This window comes from Equus asinus, chromosome 5, assembly GCF_041296235.1.
Source record: "Equus asinus isolate D_3611 breed Donkey chromosome 5, EquAss-T2T_v2, whole genome shotgun sequence".
Lineage (NCBI taxonomy): Eukaryota > Metazoa > Chordata > Mammalia > Perissodactyla > Equidae > Equus > Equus asinus.
The window spans coordinates 13,706,253-13,726,338 of NC_091794.1; the positions used below are offsets into that span (position 1 = coordinate 13,706,253).

General features: G+C 32.9%; 1 protein-coding gene across 2 annotated transcripts in view; it reads left to right on the top strand.

The window, feature by feature from the left end:
* The window catches only part of NECTIN3 (nectin cell adhesion molecule 3), a 130,902-nt gene that overhangs the window by 42,341 nt on the left and 68,475 nt on the right, over positions 1–20,086 (top strand). Inside the window, exons 3-6 of one of the 2 annotated variants that reach the window (XM_070508767.1) lie at positions 3,042–3,338; positions 6,393–6,510; positions 10,120–10,271; positions 16,769–18,307. In XM_070508767.1, the coding sequence (XP_070364868.1) occupies positions 3,042–3,338; positions 6,393–6,510; positions 10,120–10,271; positions 16,769–17,349 (1,148 nt within the window). In that variant the 3' untranslated portion in view covers positions 17,350–18,307. Of the gene's footprint in view, positions 1–3,041; positions 3,339–6,392; positions 6,511–10,119; positions 10,272–16,768; positions 18,308–20,086 lie in introns of those variants that run through there. The other variant, XM_044771631.2, reaches the window with a different exon arrangement.

Consider the following 20,086-nt stretch of genomic DNA (forward strand, 5'->3'; position numbering starts at 1 on the left):
TTGAGAAAAGTAACTTTAGAAAGCCAATAAAATTGATAACCAGGAGATTGAGTCCCTTCAGAGGAAATAGGAATAATGTAATTTAAAATTGACTTGAAAATAAATTTTTAAGTTCCTCAAAGATAAAAGTTTCTATTACTAATGGCATAATTCGTTCAAACCAACTCACCCACAGGGGTTGAAATATTAAAAAACACCATTGAAAGCTTCAAAGAAATAACAACATAATAAGGAATATAACTAGAGCAAAATCTAAGGAGAGGATGAAAACGTAGAAATCAGCCTAGCACTGAAAGCTGAAAGGTGCATTCAACCTGAGGACATTTGACAATTCAGAAGAAACACTGGAGATGCTGAGCTAAGATTTTGGGAGCCTTGAGAAGTGAGAGAGGAAAATAAGTGCAATTCAGCTCAAGATGGGATTTCTAATAACCATTCTCATATTCACCTGGTACCTAAACGCTTATATTTTCAGAACAGTAGTAAACCAGAAGTAAATCAGCCTTCTCATGACTTCTAGGCCTAGTTTATACGACCCAACTAATCTGAACTTAAATTAAGGAGATGCTGGACTGGTTAGTGTTTTCAAGAGCTTGGCAGAAGAAAACACATCTTTTCTGAAGGAAAGGTACCTTTGTTCTAGACCTCAAATTTACTTCTACCTTAATTAGTCAAACATGGGCATGTAGTCTGCTTGAATAGCAGGCATACAAGTAAGGCATACCCCAGAAACAGTAGCCAGCACAAACAAGACAACACAAACAGACGTGCAAAGATATAAGATGTTGGAATTATCAGACACAGACTGTTAAACAACAATACTTGCCATTTGAATAAATAAGTCAATCTGTAAAATTTCTGTAGAGAACAAGAAACTATATACAAAAACATCACACAGCAGTTGGCCTCAAGTATTTCTTAGTATATGAAAGCAGTTAACATAAAAGGAAAATAAAAATTGATATGTTTCACTACATTTGAATTAAAAACTTCTGCTCATCAAAATATACCAGAGGGGCCTGGCCTGGTGGTGCAGCGGTTAAGTTTGCACATTCCGCCTTGGTGGCCCAGGGTTCACTGGTTCAGATCCCCAATGCGGACCTATGCACTGCTTGTCACACCATGCTGTGGCAGGCATCCCACATATAAGGTAGAGGAAGATGGGTGTGTATGTTAGCTCAGGGCCAGTCTTCCTCAGCAAAAAGAGGAGGATTGGTGGCAGATGTTAGCTCAGGGCTAATCTTTCTCAAAAAGGAACACACCATGGTGTAAAAAGACAAGCCCTAAACTGATAGGAGATACTTGCACCAGTTATAAATCAAAAAAGGACCCTCTTCCCAAATCAGTAAGAAAAAGCAATTGGCTTTAATAGTCATTTTTCTGAAGAAGAAATTCCAAATTGCCCATAAACATGAAAAGATCCTTAACCTCATTCATAATCTGAGAAATGAAAAAGTCTCAGTGATATGCCATTGCGTGCCTGCGAGACTGGCAAACATTGCGAAGTCTGACAATATCAGTTGTAGTGAGTATACAAACTAACAGGAACTCTAAGATTGGGAGTAGAAGGTACTTTGGAAAGCTTTTTGGTATTATCTGGTGAAGCTGAAAATAAACACAATAGTAGCACTGCCACTGCAAGGGATAAACTTGAGAAACTTTTGCTCAGAAGATACCAAGGTAAATGAATGAGAATGCTTTTAAAATTGTTTATACCAAACAGGAAACAACACCAGTATCTAACAGTAAAGAAATCGTACAGCAGTTAAAGCTAAGTGATCTAAAAATAAAAAGTAAAAAAAATGAGTTCCAAAATAAGAGACTAAGGCTAAATGTTGCCACCTAAATGAACTTCAAGAACACAAAGTTGAATCAAAGAAAAACTATACAAAAATACATGTAGTCTAAGTCCATTCATGTTAAGTTTATAAACAGGTAAAATGAAACTTGTTTAGGTTTGCATTTGTTGGTTGTAGAACTATCATGAAAAGTAAGCAAAAATTTATTTCTAACATCAGTAAGAATGGTGTCACACTTGGGCAGATCGGGTGTTAAGATCAAGAAGAGGCATATGAGGGACTTGGGAGGTGCCAGTATTCTTTATTAAGATGTATGGTGGTTACATGGATGTTTGCTGTAAATTATTCATTACATGGGTTGTATGCACTTTTTTTTATTTTATGATCATGCATCTTATAAAAGAGAAAATACATACAGAAAATATTAATATCCCTTCAAGTAAATTGTGAAACAAAAATAGTAGATACAAATCAAGAACACCTGGCATTGAAAGAACCAATTGGAAATCTTGGAAATGAAAAAAAGTCTTTGAGATAAAAACTTAATGCACAGAATAAACTATAGGCTTAAACCAAAGAATTCATGAAGTGAATACCAAGGAATTTATGCAGAAAGAAGCACATAAAATTTGCTAGAAAATGTGAAGAGAGAGCTAGGATATCTGGAGCGTAGATTGAGAGTGTCTAACATTATGGTTACTTTCCCTTGCTGAGGAGCTTTCTTTTACCAGAAAAAGGTAGGTGGCATGTACATTCCAATAAACGTAGCTCTTAATGATGTTACATTTTAACAGTGTAGGTCCATACTGGTAACGTATTTTAAAATGTATTTTTCTTTAAACATTTTTGCTGGAAAATGAAGCATTATATATTAAAGGTCCCCTTTTTTCCAGAGTAATAATATCTTTAATCTCATAATGGAACTTATCATCCAATTCACAGGAATTTTTTTGTATGTATTACTAATTTTGAGGAGAACTCATATATAACTGTAAAGAAAAGCATCTCCTTCCCAGAGAGAGCCGTCTTTGTAATGGTTCTATAGAAAGACGGCTTCTTGTTTGTCCTGGCTTATGATCTCTTGTTCCAAGAATCCAGTTGATGTTGACATTACCTAAAAAGCGTGTGTGTAAATTTTATAGGTAGTTACCTCTAAGTTTATGAAATATGGCTAGATGTGGCTTGGAAGGGTGTAAATATATTCTTAATTGAAATGTAACTAATTTTTTAAAATTTAAACAGTTGAACCCACTGTGAGCCTGATAAAAGGGCCAGATTCTTTAATTGATGGAGGAAACGAAACAGTAGCAGCCATTTGTATCGCAGCCACTGGAAAACCAGTTGCACATATTGACTGGGAAGGTGACCTTGGTGAAATGGAATCCACTACAACTTCTTTTCCAAATGAAACAGCAACAGTTGTCAGCCAATACAAGCTGTTTCCAACCAGATTTGCTAGAGGAAGACGAATTACTTGTGTTGTAAAACATCCAGCCTTGGAAAAGGACATCCGATATTCTTTCATATTAGATATACAGTGTAAGTAATGATAACGTTTGCTTTTTAAACGTCATGCATTTTAATTTTCTTCCTTTGATGTAATTGTATATCATACTTTTTAGTTTGAATATTTAGTATTCAGGTATTCTTATAGCTTTTCCTTGTTGACATTTTTTCTTAATTTTTAAAATATTTTTGTGGAAATTTCATTTAACCAGAACATTTTTTATCAGTTTGTAAAAAGAGAAAATGACTTTAAAACTGCTCTCCAACAAAATTATTTAACCCTATCCTATTTATTTACTTATTTTGGTGAGGAAGACTGGCCCTGAGCTAATATCTGTTGCCAATCCTCCCCTTTTTGCCTGAGGAAGATTGTTGCTGAGCTAACATCTGTGCTAGTCTTCTTCTATTTTGTATGTGGGACGCCACCACAGCATGGCTTGATGAACCATATGTAGGTCCATGCCTGGGATCCGAACCAGCAAACCCTGGGCTGCTGAAGTGCAGTGTGCAAAATCAACCGCTATGCCACTGGGCAGTCCCCAACTTTATCCTTTTTAGATCTTGAAAATAGACTGGACTTAAGTGAATTGTGGAAATTTATGCCTCAAAATGTGCATTACTTAGAGACAAATGACTCCTTCTCCGAGCCAATTAACTCAGCTATTGTTCAGTTATATTGACACTACCCATGAGGTTTTTAGCAAGAATATTTTACTTCCTAGGTGCATTTTAGTTAGTTTGAAAATTTGTAGTTTTTCAGTAATATTTCTAATCTGATTTTATTGACCATGTTATAACATTCTTATATAAGTAAAACAATATTTTAAAGACATCATTGAGATAATAACCATTATAGATAAGGTTCAAAGCTGACCCATCTTGTACTTTTATTTTTTTGTTAAGGGGTACTCTCTCATGTGTATGTGTGTGTATATATACTTTTCCCTTTTCTATAAAGTTTCTCAGTTTTTGATACATTCTTCGTGTAGCATTTTAAAATTTTAAACGAGAAAAAGTGGTGGTGCTGATAGCTTATAGCAAGGATAATGAAAATTAAGCAGATTAGAGAGAAAATTAGAAGTTTTTGGGTTCTGTTGTCATTTCCATCCATGAGCACATCATAAACCTAGGTAGATTTTTATAGGAGATGTTGTATTTTTTGTTGTTATTTGATATGACATGCCTGGAATTTTAAATTATAGATATTCATCACACTTGGTATGATAGTTTCTAAAGCTAATTCTAAGGATCTTTTTCAACATTTATAATGTTAAACCTGAGAAGTGATCTTATGTGAATGTTATTACCATTGTATTCTTCAGTTCAAATACCTTCCTTTCTCTGTACTTCTCTGGAGAATGCAAATTTTTCTTTTTCCTTTTCCTACTTTGCTTTCACAGACTTTTAACTTTTTCCTTTTTCTTGTAAAATTCAGATCCCAATTGTAAGTACTGTTAATATTTTTCTCGTATGTATTTTTTCCTTCCCTGTGTCTAATAATGACTGAAATTTTCAATTTGTATTATGTATATTTTTTGTTTACTTGAGTGCAATCCTAAGTATGTAAAAATATTTCTTCTAATGTAAGACTTTATAATTATGGCTTAGATTTATTGGCTTGCTCTTAAAATATTTTTAGAGTACTCATGACTTCTTTTCCTCTTTGTAATTGGGACCTGTAAAACATGTGAACAAAATTTAAGGTGATAAAATCTTACATCCAAAATTCACATCTCAAAATTTGGAAGTATTGTTTGGGGATACTTTAAAACCTATCCTCTCCTCCTTTTACAAGAAATTAAACTCACAGATATCTGTACTGTTCAGCAACATCTTTTTAGTACCAATTTTAAGTTACAAATGTGTTTAATTCTTGATTTTTATAAGAGGCAGGCATTTCTTTTTAAAATTACTAAGGAACCTTAGTAAAAGTTTAATTCTTTACCACTTTTCTGTAAACCTTGCTTGACAATATGTCAAGCTTCCCTGGCAGAGTTAAAGACTGACCTGGTCTGTCTCTAACTTCACATTTGGCCATGTACTATTATCTAGTTCACTATGTGGCTCGCAGAAAGAAGGAGGGTTCTTGCACCGTGAGTAAGTAACATTTCCTTGGGGAAGTCTTTTATGACTTTCCCCAACCCTATGCCCAGTGTAGATTAGGCTCTTTCTCTTTTTTCTTAACATCCTATTCTTTTCCTTCTTGGCCCTCATAACAGATGTTTAGTTAAATATTTTTAAAATGTCATCTTTCCTATTACTGTTAGAACATAGATTTTATGTTCTAGTCTAGAGTGTATATGTATAGCAAATGCCTAAAACAGTGCCTGTTACTTACTAGGAGCTAAATAATATGATGGTTGAATGAATGATTAGTGTTGGATTTGACAGTTTGAAGGCATAAATTTTTTTCCTGGTAGATATGGATAATTGCTTTTTAACTAGTTGTATTGTAAAAGACCTTTGGGTGCATTGAATGGATAACAGTTCATGTTTTAGAACAGTTGAGGCCTTGGATAATTTACTTTAGTTGTAATTATAGTCTTTGAAAGTTTGTGTCACATCTCTACATGTCCATAGAATATTAACTGTAGTATAAGAAATCTAATCTCTGTAATTGAATTGATATCTCTTAGGGGATATTTCCTTTCAGATTAAACATTTCTTTAAAGACAGTTTTATGTGGTGATTTGGTACTTAAATGCCAAGTCTCATTATCAAATTAAGTACGATAATGTATTTTCATTGTTCATATGTCTCTACATATGTCATAATAGGACTCTCGTTTTTTGCTTTTTCTCATTATAGGTTTGTGAATATTCTTACATTCAGCCTCTAATAACTAGAACTGTGCATGCTTATATAGTTGCCTAGTATTTGGGTACTCATTGTCCATTCATTCACTCATTCTTTTAGTCAACTAATATTTATTGAGTACTGTCTTCCACATTGGTTATGTATATTGAGAGAAGGAAAAATGATTTCTGTTCTTCTAAAGTTTAGTGTATTATGTTAATGCTTTATTATTGTATGTTGCATTTATCATTAACAAAAGATAATCTGCCTTGTCATGAATTTATTTTATAGATGCTCCTGAGGTTTCAGTAACAGGCTATGATGGAAATTGGTTTGTAGGAAGAAAAGGTGTTAATCTCAAGTGTAATGCTGATGCAAATCCACCACCCTTCAAATCTGTGTGGAGCAGGTAACAATGTTAGATACTTCTAAAGATAAATTATTGCAAAGTGAAAAATATTATTAAATCGTATTTAAAGTAATTTTTATCAGTGTAATACATGATAATAGTAATAGCTGAAAATTAAATTAAATGAAGAGTTTCTAAGTGTTCTTCTGTCCCACCTCTCCCCACCATCCTTCTCCCACAGTTCTATTCCTCAGAGGCTACTTTAGCAATTCCTTCTGGTAGTTACCATCATATGTCTTAAACCTAAGATTTACTAATTTTTAACACTATCAACTTATTATGATAAATGAAAATTTAATTTTGTCTCCCCCTTCACACACAAACATGCTCATATATATTCCAATGTTTCATAGCCCCAGTGAAATTAAGCTACTTTTAGTTCAACTCTGTAATCATTGTTTGCCTCCCAATGACAGATGAATATTATTTACTGAGAGCTAAGTAGTATACTGGAATTCTGTTTTCTTTTGTCTAAAGCTATTTGTTTTCCCTGAGGCTAATAATTGCTTCTTTTTACTTGTGTAGTTTACTGTCTGAGTATCCTTAATTCTCTTTACCTATTAAATTTCAAACTTATACTGAAGTTTTCCTTTGTATTTCTCAGTATTGGGGGGCTCTTCTCCAGTATAGAGACTTGTATCTGTCAACTGTGGATAATTTTCTTATTTTTCTTATTCTCTGTTCATTTTTCATAGCATCTTTTTCTTGTTTTATGCATGGTAGTGTCTTCTTGTTCCTTCCTAGGGATACTAGAGTTGTTTCCTCTGCGGAGAGTTTTTTCTGCTTTCTACCTACTGTCTCTTTTGTTCCTCCAAGGTTTTGGTGGTTTTTTGTGTGTGTTTGTTTTTGTTTTTGGTTTTTTTACTGAGGAAGATTGACCCTGAGCTAACATCTGTTGCCAATTTTCCTCTTTTTGCTTGAGGAAGATTGTTGATGAGCTAACATCTGTGCCAGTCTTCCTCTATTTTGTATGTGGGATGCCACAGCATGGCTCAGCAAGTGATGTGTTGGTCTGTGCCTGGGATCTGAACCCACAAACCCTGGGCCACTGAGGTAGAGCATGTGAACTTAACCCCTATGCTACTGGGCCAGCCCCTCAAGTTTTTTTGTTTGGTCTTTTATTTTGTAGATGTTCCTTAATTTCTCAGTGTCCAGTCATTTCACATTGATGTATTAAAATAAAATGCTGAGTGGAAACTGCCTCTATAATGAGGATTACTCATTAGTAGATTCTACTTAGAGTGATCAGGTAGAGAGCTCGTTATTTTCCTGGGGAAGCTTCAGATGGCACTTATGGAAGAGTGGAGGTCTTTTTTTCATGACCGTTCAGTTTATTTATTGAATTAACCTTCATTCTTTTGCTTAAAACATAAATGCCTGGTAACTGTACAGAGTTGGGAGGAGTCTATTGTCTTTTCAACTTTCAGCTAATCTTATTTCTAGCCCTCTGCCTCACTCTGGCCTTCTGCAGTACAGTGAGTCAAATTCCAAATCTTCCTTGTGTTCTTTGGACCAAATTGGCTGCTTTCTCATCTGTTTGCCTCCTGCAAGCACTTCTTCAGCCCAAAGCAGAACTTTTCAGCCTTGGCACTCTTGACATTTTGCACTGGGTAAATGTTTGTTGTGGGAGGCAGTGCTGTGAATTGTAGGACATTTAACAGCATCCCTGGTCTCTTGTTCTCTAGAGCAAGTAGCACTTTGCTCTCCCCGTCTCTCCCCCCGTCTCCCAGTTGTGGCAACCAAAAATGTCCCCAGACATGCTGCCAGCCAACAATGTCTCCAGATGTGCCAAACACCCCTCACAGACAAAATCACTCTTGATTGAGGAACACTGGCCTGAGGCGTAGATTGTTTTCTCCTTCTGCTTTCTGTCTTCTAAAAGTTTGTTGAAGCATCTTGTCTGATGAATCCTGCCTCCTGTTCTGTTTCTCCTCATGAGTTTTTAATAGCTTTTTAATTCCTTTACTCTTGTTTTAGGTGGGATTTTGTGGGAGCAGGGAAACAGTGTATTTGGTCAATCTATTGTCTTTAAGCAAAGGTACAATTTTAAAAATAGAGAGGGCCTTTTTCACTTACATTTTCTTAAAAGTGGGGAGCAGTTATTGGGTAAGATGTGTGATAGGGTATTTCTGAAAGTCTTAGAATTCTGAGTTCTCATCCTAGTGTCTGCAGTTGGAGATGTCTTTTTTGAGTAAGTTATTTAACCTCTCTAATCTTTTGTTCCTATTGATAATAGTACTTTATAGAATTTTTACTAAGGTAGAGAAAGTGGATATAAATCACATAACGTAGGTAAAAGCGTAGATGATGCTTAGCATGTCATTTGTTGTTGAGTTTAATGTGATGTTTAGATTTTTCTGCCTGTGGCTTATTTGAATGAACAACTTTAAAGGATTATAAGCCATGTTTATATTTCTCAGAAAGGGAATAGAATTTTGGGCCCAAAGTATAGAGATAATTGATAAGATATGTATGTTCACTCTTATCCTTCTAGAGAAAGAGTTCACCTTTTGAAAACTAATGCATGTAAAAATGTTCTTTCCAAAGTCCTCTTAAGAAGAAGTTTGTGTGTTTTTGTTTTTAGTTTTTAAACCATGTAAATATTACCTTTATCCTTCAATGCTAAATTAAAGTACTAACAACTGCATGGTAAATAGTAAGTTTCTATTGAATGGACGAGTGGATGAGCTTTTTGAAAACCTACTTATCTCAAACTATAGTAGTAGAGTGCCTGGGTTTACTTGACTTTTTATCCTCTTATCTTAAAAAATAACTTATGGACTTTAAAAACAGTTTCAAAATAAAGACCTGTTGGTGGTGTTTTTTTCTTTTTTCTGTACCCTAAGGTTGCAAAAATGATGTATAACAGTATAGTTAGTTCCATTGCAGTGAATGGCTTTAGAGTTCTTATAGTGAGATTTTATTCCTGTTATGGGTTATAGTAATGTTTATACTAGATAGAACCTCTTAGTAAAATTAGTATAGGCACTGTTTAAACAGAGCTACTATTGATACTAAAAGGTGCCTTGGTTTTTATTATTACAGATGCCCACCTTGCAAATGAAATTCTTTTATAGGAAAACCCTTCTTTGTGCTTTAGAAACTAACAATATTTGGATGGGGCACAGTATAGATTTGCTTAGTATTAAATGGTGCTCTTTAAATATGTTACAGCAGGTGCTAAAACATTATCATTTACTTAGATGACTTTTCTTTAAGAAAATTGTAGATATATCATGAATAGATCTGTAATTCACTGAGGATTATTTTAATTCCTTTGATATTTCAAATAATATACTTTTCTAATTTTCCAAGTTTTCTTTAAAATCACTGTTTTTTTCCTCTCCTTCCTTCCTATTCTAATATATTTGCCTAGCTATACTTAGATGAATGGATATTTTGAAAGAATGGATACTCTTAATGGACTTTATTAGTTCATCTTTATTAAAATGAAAATTCATAACTTATATGCTTTCATTTCATAGTGAATTTTACCTGAATGATGCTGGTTCTTTACTAACACTTCAAAAATATAATATCTTATTTAAATAGCTGTCAATGAATAGAGTCTTAAATATTTAAAATAATTTCATGCTTTTTAAAATCTAGGTTGGATGGACAGTGGCCTGATGGTTTATTGGCTTCAGACAATACTCTTCATTTTGTCCATCCACTGACTTTCAATTATTCCGGTGTTTATGTCTGTAAAGTGACCAATTCTCTTGGTCAAAGAAGTGATCAAAAGGTCATCTACATTTCAGGTAAGTTACTATCTACTTGAAAATGTGTTACTTAAATTATTCCTATAAGGACAATCATGACAATAATACTGTGACCTACGTGGTAATTTATACTTGTGAAGGTACAGATTCCTCAGGTTGGGGTTTTCCAAATAATCTAAAAGAGGTATATTAAAGTGTATATTTTAAGACCTATGTATATAGTTAATTTTTCAGTTAAATAGTATTAACTATTCCTTTTATAGGTAGTGTGTGCACTTTTCTAGGTTCTTTCATCTTTACACCAAGAACAGACATTAGGTTTGTTTGGTTGGTTGGTTGGTTTTGGTGGCTGCTCTACCCACAAGTGTCTGATAAGTAAAATGGGATATCAACTTTGATGACCTGGCTTATTAAATAACATTGTATGTTACTCAATATGGGACTATACCAGAGTAGGTTACTGAGAGGTGAAGTAGGAATGCTACCAAAAATGTTCTAATGAAATAAAATTCAAGCTGTTTCTTATTGTAAGTCCTTAAGCCACTAAGAACTTAGATTTTTCACATTCTGTTTGTTTCATTGTGAACATTTTTGTTAATTTGACTGAGTATAAATTTGGGTAGTCACAAAATTTAGTTAGAGCTAAAAATATTTTTTTTCTGGATGTAGCTATAAATAATAAATTATCAATGGAATGCTTATTTATAAAAATTTATAAAATATTTTGAGCATCTCCTACTGACTCTAAGAATGTAGCAATCTTCTTGTCTAATAAATGGAAAATTAAAGGAAAAAGGAAAAGAACCTTGAGAAATGCAGGTTTGTATGGTAGTTATAAAATAGTTAAGATTTTTATCTCTGTTCAAATCTAAAACTAACTAAACTACAGATTTTAGAGCAGTTTTAGATTTGCTTTAATGTTGTATGCTCAGTCATTATATGGTCACTCACTCTAAAAACAGTCTTCCTTATTCTTTCTTGTGGCACTTACCACCATTGGTAGTTGTGTGCATTTATTTACTTATTATCTCTTCTCATTAAACAGTTTTTGTTTGCTTTATTTACCGTCTTAGACTCAGCACTTACTTAGTACCTGGCACATGATAGGGACTCAAATATTTTTTTGTATGAATCTCACAAGAAGCTTAAAGCTGTCACATCCCAGCCTAGCCGTTTCTTCCAGCAGCAGTGCTTTAGTGGAAATCTGAATGAGATTAAAGAGTAATATATTAGTTTCCCTTTCTTCCCTTAGGAGTCTTTTATTGAAAAAAAGAATCTTAAATCCACAGGAGATGCATATTTAAAATGTAGTTACCTAAAGACTGCTTACTTTTTTGTTTTCTGTAGTACAAAGTTTGGTGTGAGATTTTACTTGTAATTCTTAGGCGCAATGTATTATAATTGTGTAATCATTTAAGTAAAGGCTCAGTTTGGGCATTCTTATATATACCGATTTCATTGGTGATATCCTAAATTTATACCTTTTGACATTCTGGGTCCACATCCCAGTACTCCTGACTTGTGTCTCTAACTGCCTGTTAATGGTCATTAACGCTATGTAGAAATATAATAGGCATTTATAACTTAACATTCAAAACTGAGGTCTTGATCTTTCTCCTGCCCCTTGCCACCAAACATCTTCCTCCAACAGTCTTCCTCCTTTCAGTTATTGGTAGCTCCATCCTTACATGTGCTCAGGGTATAATCCTTAATACTTATCTTTGATTTTTGATTTTTCTTTCATACCCCACCCAATCCATCAACAAATCGATGCCAGCTCTCCCATTATATTATATGCAGAACTTACCAGTTCTCCACTGCTAGCATTTTGGTCCAAGCCATCAGAAACCCTTTCTTCACTATTAGAACAGCCATTTAATCTTCCTACTTTCAGCCTGTTATCAAATGAGCAGGCAGAATGATCCTTTTAAAGCACATGTCAGATCATGTCACTTCTCTCCTCCAAACCTTCCATGGACTTCCCATTTTACCCACAGTGAAAACCGTATCTTTACAATGACTCATAAGGCTCTGTACATGGTCTGGTCCTAGGTTGTCTCTCTGCCCTCATCTCTTAGCTCCCTTGCTCACTTAACTTCCGCCACACCAGCCTCCTTGTTTTTCCTTGAACATAACAGGCACATTCCTACCTCAGAGTCTTTGCACTTGTTGTTTCTACTGTCTGGAATGCTCTTCAGATATCCTCATGGATCTTTCACTCGCTTCCTTTAGATCTTTGCTCACATACCACCTTCACGTCTGTATTTCAAATTCAAAACTTCTCCTTTACTACTTTCTGACCTCTTTCTCTGCCTTATTTTCTCTACAGTACTTATTGCCATGTGGTAGGCTATATATTTTATTTATATGCTTGTCTGTTCTTACCCCCACTAAAACATAAGTCCTAAGAGGACAGGATTATTATCTGCTTTAATTACTATATTCCCACCATCTGCAATAATGTTTAGCATGTAATAGGTATTCAGTAAACTTTTGTTGCATGAATGAATAAATTTGAGAAGAAAACAATCAGAAAAGAATTAAAAATCCGGAGTCTGCTTTTATGTTTATTTTCTTCGACAAAGGAACTAATGTAATACGGGTGGTGAACTTTACACATTTTTTTATCAACCTCTACTGGATCATGTAAGAGGGGAAATCAAATTTTGAGTAAATATGGTTTACTGAGAAAAATTACAGTTAATTACCACTAAGTACTTCAGAAAAAGATAGCATTATATGAGATAGTTTTCTTCAAGTAATCATCAAGAATTAGACTTTACCTTTCTATCCAAAGTCTTTAATATAGTACCTTATGCTGATTTTAGTTAATTTCTCTAAGAGCTTCTTGCAGTATATCAAGTATCCTAGATATAATGTTGCCTTTCTAAAATGACTAGTAAAGCCTCGTAGGCTTTTGTCAGAATAAAAGGCCATATCAAACCATTAGTCTTTTTTTTATTGTAACTTATATGTACTCTTTTTCCTCTAGGAAAAAATTTTACCTTAGTATTAAAATTGATATTTTAAAATTTCAGAAATGATTTTTAAAAATATTTATGAAAAGAATGTATCTTATGACTGGAGATTAAAAGTTCTGCTCAGAACAGAGTAGAGTTGGCAACTCTGTTTGAGAGAAATTGTTCATAATTTTATTACACATTGTCCCATATTGGTATGCATAGGATTTTGGGCAAGAGGTGATTGATTCAAGATTGCAGTACATATTCAACTTTAGTTGTTACTCATGGGTACGGTGGCTCTTTGTCCAGTACTAACCAACTGCTGTAAATTGTCGTTTTCTTGTTGCTTTTGGTATGTCTTTTTTTTCTTAACTGATACTTCTTCTCTTTGAGAATAGAGAAGCAAATTTTTACATATCACATAAGTTCCCCTGTGCCTAAAACTCAAAGTATATTCCTATGAAAATACTGAATTTTACATTGTTGATTTCACATCAAGGATCCAGACATAATATCAGACTTAAGAATCCACACTTACTTAGCAGTCCTTAAACTTTAAAATTCATAGATTTTGTTTATTTAAACAATTCATATAAAGTCTAAAAGAAAAAGAAATAATTGATTTAATTTCTTTCAACATAATATTTATTAGGCTGAAATATACTTTATAGCAACAGAGGCCTTACTGGACTATTTATTTTCCTATTTGACAGACCTCATTAATTTGAAAAAGAAACTTAAGAGTTCTTCATTTGGGTGTGGAGAATGCAGTCTACTAGTTCATTACATTTGTTATATACTCGTTTATCACATATTTAGCAAAGGATGTAAAAAAATATTGTTTGAAAAAATAAGGAATGCTGTTGGGAAGGATTTTAAGTGATGATAATTAAGTAGCTATTAGTGATTACAAAATAGTCCTCCTGCCACTTTACATGAATTGTGACTCTTACTGCAATTATCTTGGAGTACAGCAAGAATTAGAAAACATGAATCATTGTTGTATATGCATTGTTATATGTCCATTGCTTAAAATACAAAATAATAAAGTATTATCAGTAGTCCTTCTTTCATGGAATCATATTAGTAGTGAGGCTGTGCTATTTTTAACACTGGTTGAGAAGGGGATGGTAAGTTAAAAAGTTTCTAGAACCTCTGACAAAATTAAATAACAAGATTTTTAAATAGGTTTTTTTTTTTTTGGTTACTCTTTTTTTAGTTAGATTTTTCTCAAAGCTATACTTTGTTAAATCTGAGTTAAATAGACAGTAGACATCTATCTGTGTTCACATAGAGAACACTGCAAGTAAAAATAAGAAATGTCAGGGATTTTGTGTTTTTTTGAGGAAGATTAGCCTTGGGCTAACATCTGCTGCCAATCCTCCTCTTTTTGTTGCCCATCTCCCTCTATTTTTCTTTTCATTTCTTCTCCCTGAAACCCCCCAGTACATAGTTGGTGTATTTTAGATGTGGGTCCTTCTAGTTGTGGGATGTGGGATGCCACCTCAGCATGGCTTGATGAGCAGTGCTAGGTCCATGCCCAGGATCTAAACTGGTGAAACCCTGGGCCACCGAAGCAGAGTGCATGAACTTAACCACTTGGCCTCGGGGCCAGCCTTGAAATGTCAGTGATTTTTAGTTTTTTTTATTTTTAGGATACTTGGTAAAAATGTTCAGTTAGATATCTTAGACTTGGTGAAAACTCAGATGTATGCAATCTTCTGAGAAAAAATAGCATTTCATTAAGAGCTGTCAAAAACTCTTAAAATCTTATGTTCACAAAAATGTGTGAATTATGACTAATTACTTAGGTGATTTGTAGTTTTGTTTAAGCATGCCGATACCAGTATTGTAATCCTTTCTTCTTTGGGAATCATTGTAAAGTTGACATTTAATACTTAAAACTTGACTTTTCCGTAAGTCCTCTCCTTTCAGAAAATACAAAAATTGTCTTACAAATGATTGATTTTTAGTTTGTTTCCTTAATATTCTGGTTCTGTGAAGTTGGATTATATAAGGCTTTATACTTTTATACTAGAAATGATCCTACAATTCCACAATGGTTTTTTTAAAGATTGGTTTGGTCAGCTAGTGAATGTGTTTTCACAAATTAAAACTCTTCCTTGATTCACTTACTTACATAGAATCTGGTAACTAATATTCACTTCAAGGTGCTTGACAGGATTGCCTGTTATATTGGTTTAAGCTCACAGGAAATTAGTTATGCTGTGCTTGTTAAATTTTATACTGTACTTGCTAAATTTTTACCACATTCTATACATATGGCATTCCGTGATGAAACCTGTTTCAGTAAGTATTTTTCTTTAGCTTGTAATTTTAGAATAACTTACCCCATGTAGATTTAGTATTTTTCTAACAATCATTTTTTAAAAGCTCTATCAGTACCACTCATTTAAAAATTAATTATAGGAGGTTACCATTTGGGTCATTTATTTTTGTCTATGAAGAAATTCAAGATTTTTTAACTCATTCTTTCTTCAAACTCAAGAATTTTGTGTAACATGACCTACAAATACCACTTAATTGACAATTAACCAGTCTTTAATTTTTACTATTTATGTTTAGTTGCTTTTTAATATTAATGGCTATTTACTTTGTAACCTAGTGGCAATACACAGGATCATTTGCATCTAATATTCAAGTATTATTAGAATGTTCTCTCTAAAATATTAGCTACTCTTTTTGGAACTCGGTCCTAAAGCAATGTGACATTAAATTTTGCAAATATGGTTGAAATTCCTCAATTTCCTAAATGTTCATATATCCTGCCCGTGGGGTATAGACATGATGACGTTTTTGTAACACTTTATAACTTGTTTTTACTTTGTGTATTAGTCTCATTTGATAATAATCCATTTGGCTAACACAGTTTAAACATATGCTTTTATTTTGTAAATTGCTAAATAACGGTATGTATTACATATATCCTTTCTAAAAATTGAACAATTCTCTTTATTTAAGGAAAATATTTTTGAGAGAATTATTAAACCAACAGCTTATACTGTGGCCACTTAACAAGACTCTATAGTTTTTCATTCTTTTAAAGATTAAGTTCAGATCTTACAATAAACAATATTAGGTAAAGATGGATATTAAGAAAACATACTTTAATTTTTTCATTCTTTCATTTTATTTCCTAGTGCTACTGGCTAAGAAAATGTATGTTTGCATTATTTCATTTAATTTAGTTTTTTGGTGTGATAATTCTTAAGCCAGCTGTATATAGGACACTTAAGTAATACTCTTCATTAAAAAAAAGTATTCCTTGGAGTACAATATTATGCAAAAACTTGGAGTAGAATAATTTAGGATTTACACTGTAGGTAATTTTTCATTCCTTTTACTTCATTGGTAACTGTCAGTTTTGTTATTTTTAATAAAATGTGTAAGTAGCACTACATTCTAATCTTAAATCAAATTAAGAATGAAAAACTATTGTTACTATGAATATATATTCATTAACTGTGCTGTCTGTTCAACTTGCTCCTGGATCAGCCTGCATTGACATTCTTTGCTTTTCTGTGTCTTGTCTATCTTTACTGTTTCCATTAGATCCTCCTACTACTACCACCCTTCAGCCTACAGTTCAGTGGCATCCCTCAACTGCTGACATCGAGGATCTAGCAACAGAACCAAAAAAATTGCCCTTCCCATTGTCAACTTTGGCAACAATTAAGGATGACACAATTGGCACGATCATTGCTAGTGTAGTGGGTGGGGCTCTCTTCATAGTACTTGTAAGTGTTTTGGCTGGAATATTCTGCTATAGGAGAAGACGGACGTTTCGTGGAGACTATTTTGCCAAGAACTACATTCCACCATCAGATATGCAAAAAGAATCACAAATAGATGTTCTTCAACAAGATGAGCTTGATTCTTACCCAGACAGTGTAAAAAAAGAAAACAAAAATCCAGTGAACAATCTAATACGGAAAGACTATTTAGAAGAGCCTGAAAAAACACAGTGGAACAATGTAGAAAATCTCAATAGGTTTGAAAGACCAATGGGTTATTATGAAGATCAAAAAATGGAAATGAAGTTTGTCAGCGATGGACATTATGACGAAAATGAAGATGATTTAGTTTCACATGTAGATGGTTCCGTAATTTCCAGGAGGGAGTGGTATGTTTAGCAATCACTAAATGTGACTTAACAATGTATAATCTTTCATTCATACTAGTTGATCATTTTCAGATTGTTCATACTTTTTCTTGAGGAAGAATAAGCTTTTTCAACTTGATTTTCAAGCTTACTTTTTATATTCTAATTTGACAAATGAAAATGTAAAATCTGGGTTAAATGTATCTGAGCTGCTTTACAATTTTTTTTCAATGCTGTACTACTGTCTCAAGATTTAAATTTTAATGCAGAGTACTTTATTGGTCTGAGGCACACAGGTAAGAAGAAATGTCAGCATTAAATGTATGACTTTTTTTGGTACAAAAAATTAAAAAACAAAAGGAAACTACCTTGGCATTGTGTATTAAATGTTTACCTAAGACTATAATCTCAAGTATAATGTTTGTTAAACATATACCTCTCAAAATTTATCACCACTGAATACTACATCAAAATTGACTATAAACTAATTCAAGAAATGTTTATATATATTTTTAGTATACAAAAAATATTCAGCCTGGTGAAACACCTTTCCTTTTCAAACATTATTTTCTAAGTTTCTATACAAATGGAATCTTTACCTCTGCATTTTAATGAGCCTTGCCATAATTACTGTAGAGTGGCTTTTCAAAGATATTTTGTTGCACTAAAACTGTGGTAGTAAATGCAGTGAATGTGATGTGTGGAAGAGTATAATTAGCTGATCAATATTTTTGTCCAAAATACATGCAAGAGTAATAAAAATGCCTTTTAAACATAATTATTACAATTTCTTTCATCTCTGGAGGACAATTTTTACATTGTCATGTGAACATGGATTTTGGTGCATTAAGTGGTAATTTTGTTTTAATGCTTTATGTCCTAAATATAAGAATAATATGAAAAGATGGCACACAGTTTAGTACAGACAGGGCATTTCAGTATATGAAAAAACATGGGTAAACATGGGAGTACCAGTTTTAGAAATGAGACATATCAGCCAAGAATCTATACAAAGAATTTTCTAGACCATCTTGTTTTAGTCATTTAATGTTGATGTAGTTCAAACGGGTAAATATGCAGAAAAAAATAGAATAAACTTGGAAATTTGAGGTTTAAGAAGAAAAATCTGAATTATAGAACTCATCACTAACGCTTGCTGATGGATATTGGCAAATCATCCTGGTATTTTTTACTCCTAAGTGTATGTGTGTGTTTCAAGATTTTTGTTTTTCTGATTAAAACTGGAAACATCATGAGGTGTTTTACGTTTTTGCTTTTTACGTAATTAAGTATATCCTTTCCAGAAATCATGTAATTTTTGAGAAAGAAATGTCATCTAAATCTTCAAATGTAGATCTTCTTTGTAACGTAATTAAATTGCTTCTACAGTGAAGTCCCATAAAATTGTAATAATGACAACTATTTTGAAGCCCAAAGAACACCTTTTTTTCTGTAGATGATTCATTTGAAAAAAGGACTGTGTAGAATTGCCTTAGGTGTTTTGCCAGGAAATTGAAGTGGAGGTTAGTAGGAGAATCATAAATTAAATAAATTATTTTGTTAATAAAAAGGCAAAGTAGGTACTTTTTTTTAACCCTCCCAACCACCCCCCTCCTGATCCTTGTCAAAGCTAAAAAAATGTTTTAAAAGGCAAAGTTCTAACATGTTTATAGAATTTTGCGAGTAGTGAAGGCTTTATTCTAAATGATTATGACCTAGTTTTCTTTGTTTTAACTAGCAGTGTTTTGTGGAAATTAGAAACCTATTTTCTTTCTTTTCCCAAACACTTATTGTAAGACTATAATATGGGTTAAGGATACAGTTAAGTAAAGTTCACGATTATCTTGTTAAAAATATCTAGTTTTATATATAATTAACCACTGCTGTACAAATAATAAGACGCTTTGGTCCAAGTCATTGGAAGAAAACTTTCTTGATACTAACCTATGATTTGAAGTGGCTTTATTTTTTAAATTTAAATATCAACAGTAATATGGCCACAAGGAAGATGGGTCTAAAATTTTTTCCCTGAAAGATGTACATTTGTGTCTTTTTGATCAAAATTTCATCTTTAGAGCAATGATTTGAAATGCTATATTAATCCGAGCAGGCTAATCACATTTAGAATAGTATATAAATCTCAACTTGAGTATAATCTGAAGGAAATTAATGTATTTCAAGAATTGTATTTCAAAAATATAAATATTTACTTAGCGATAATGAACTTCCTTGTATATTGTGGTCATTGTGCAGTTAGATTATTTATTTATTTTTTGGTGGGAGAGGCTGACATGGAAAACTGCAAGTGAGTATTTGATGTATTCTGTATCCTTAATCGAAATCATTTGGCAAACTAAATTTCAAATTTTAAGAATCTGATACTGATACTTAAGACTTTCTGAAGCATTGCACTGTTAGAATTTTGTTTACTGTACATAGACTTGTTTGTAAACATCAATAGTCATATTAAATAAACATTTTGTTAATTAATTTTGAATATCAGTGATGTGCACAGCTAATTGATAGGTATATCAATTGTATATCCTGCTCTCAGAAAAGGTGGAAGAATAGTTTCCTTTTACTTTGGCCATGTTTATATTTATTTCTCTCATATTCTTTAAACTTTTTTCATTTTTGTATTCACTTTAGGGCTGTCTTTCACACTGGTTAAAATATTTCAATAATACAATGGAGATGAATGCAACTCTTATTTTTTCCTACCATTTTTAGTGAAATACATTGAAACTTTAATAGGGTAAGGACTAACT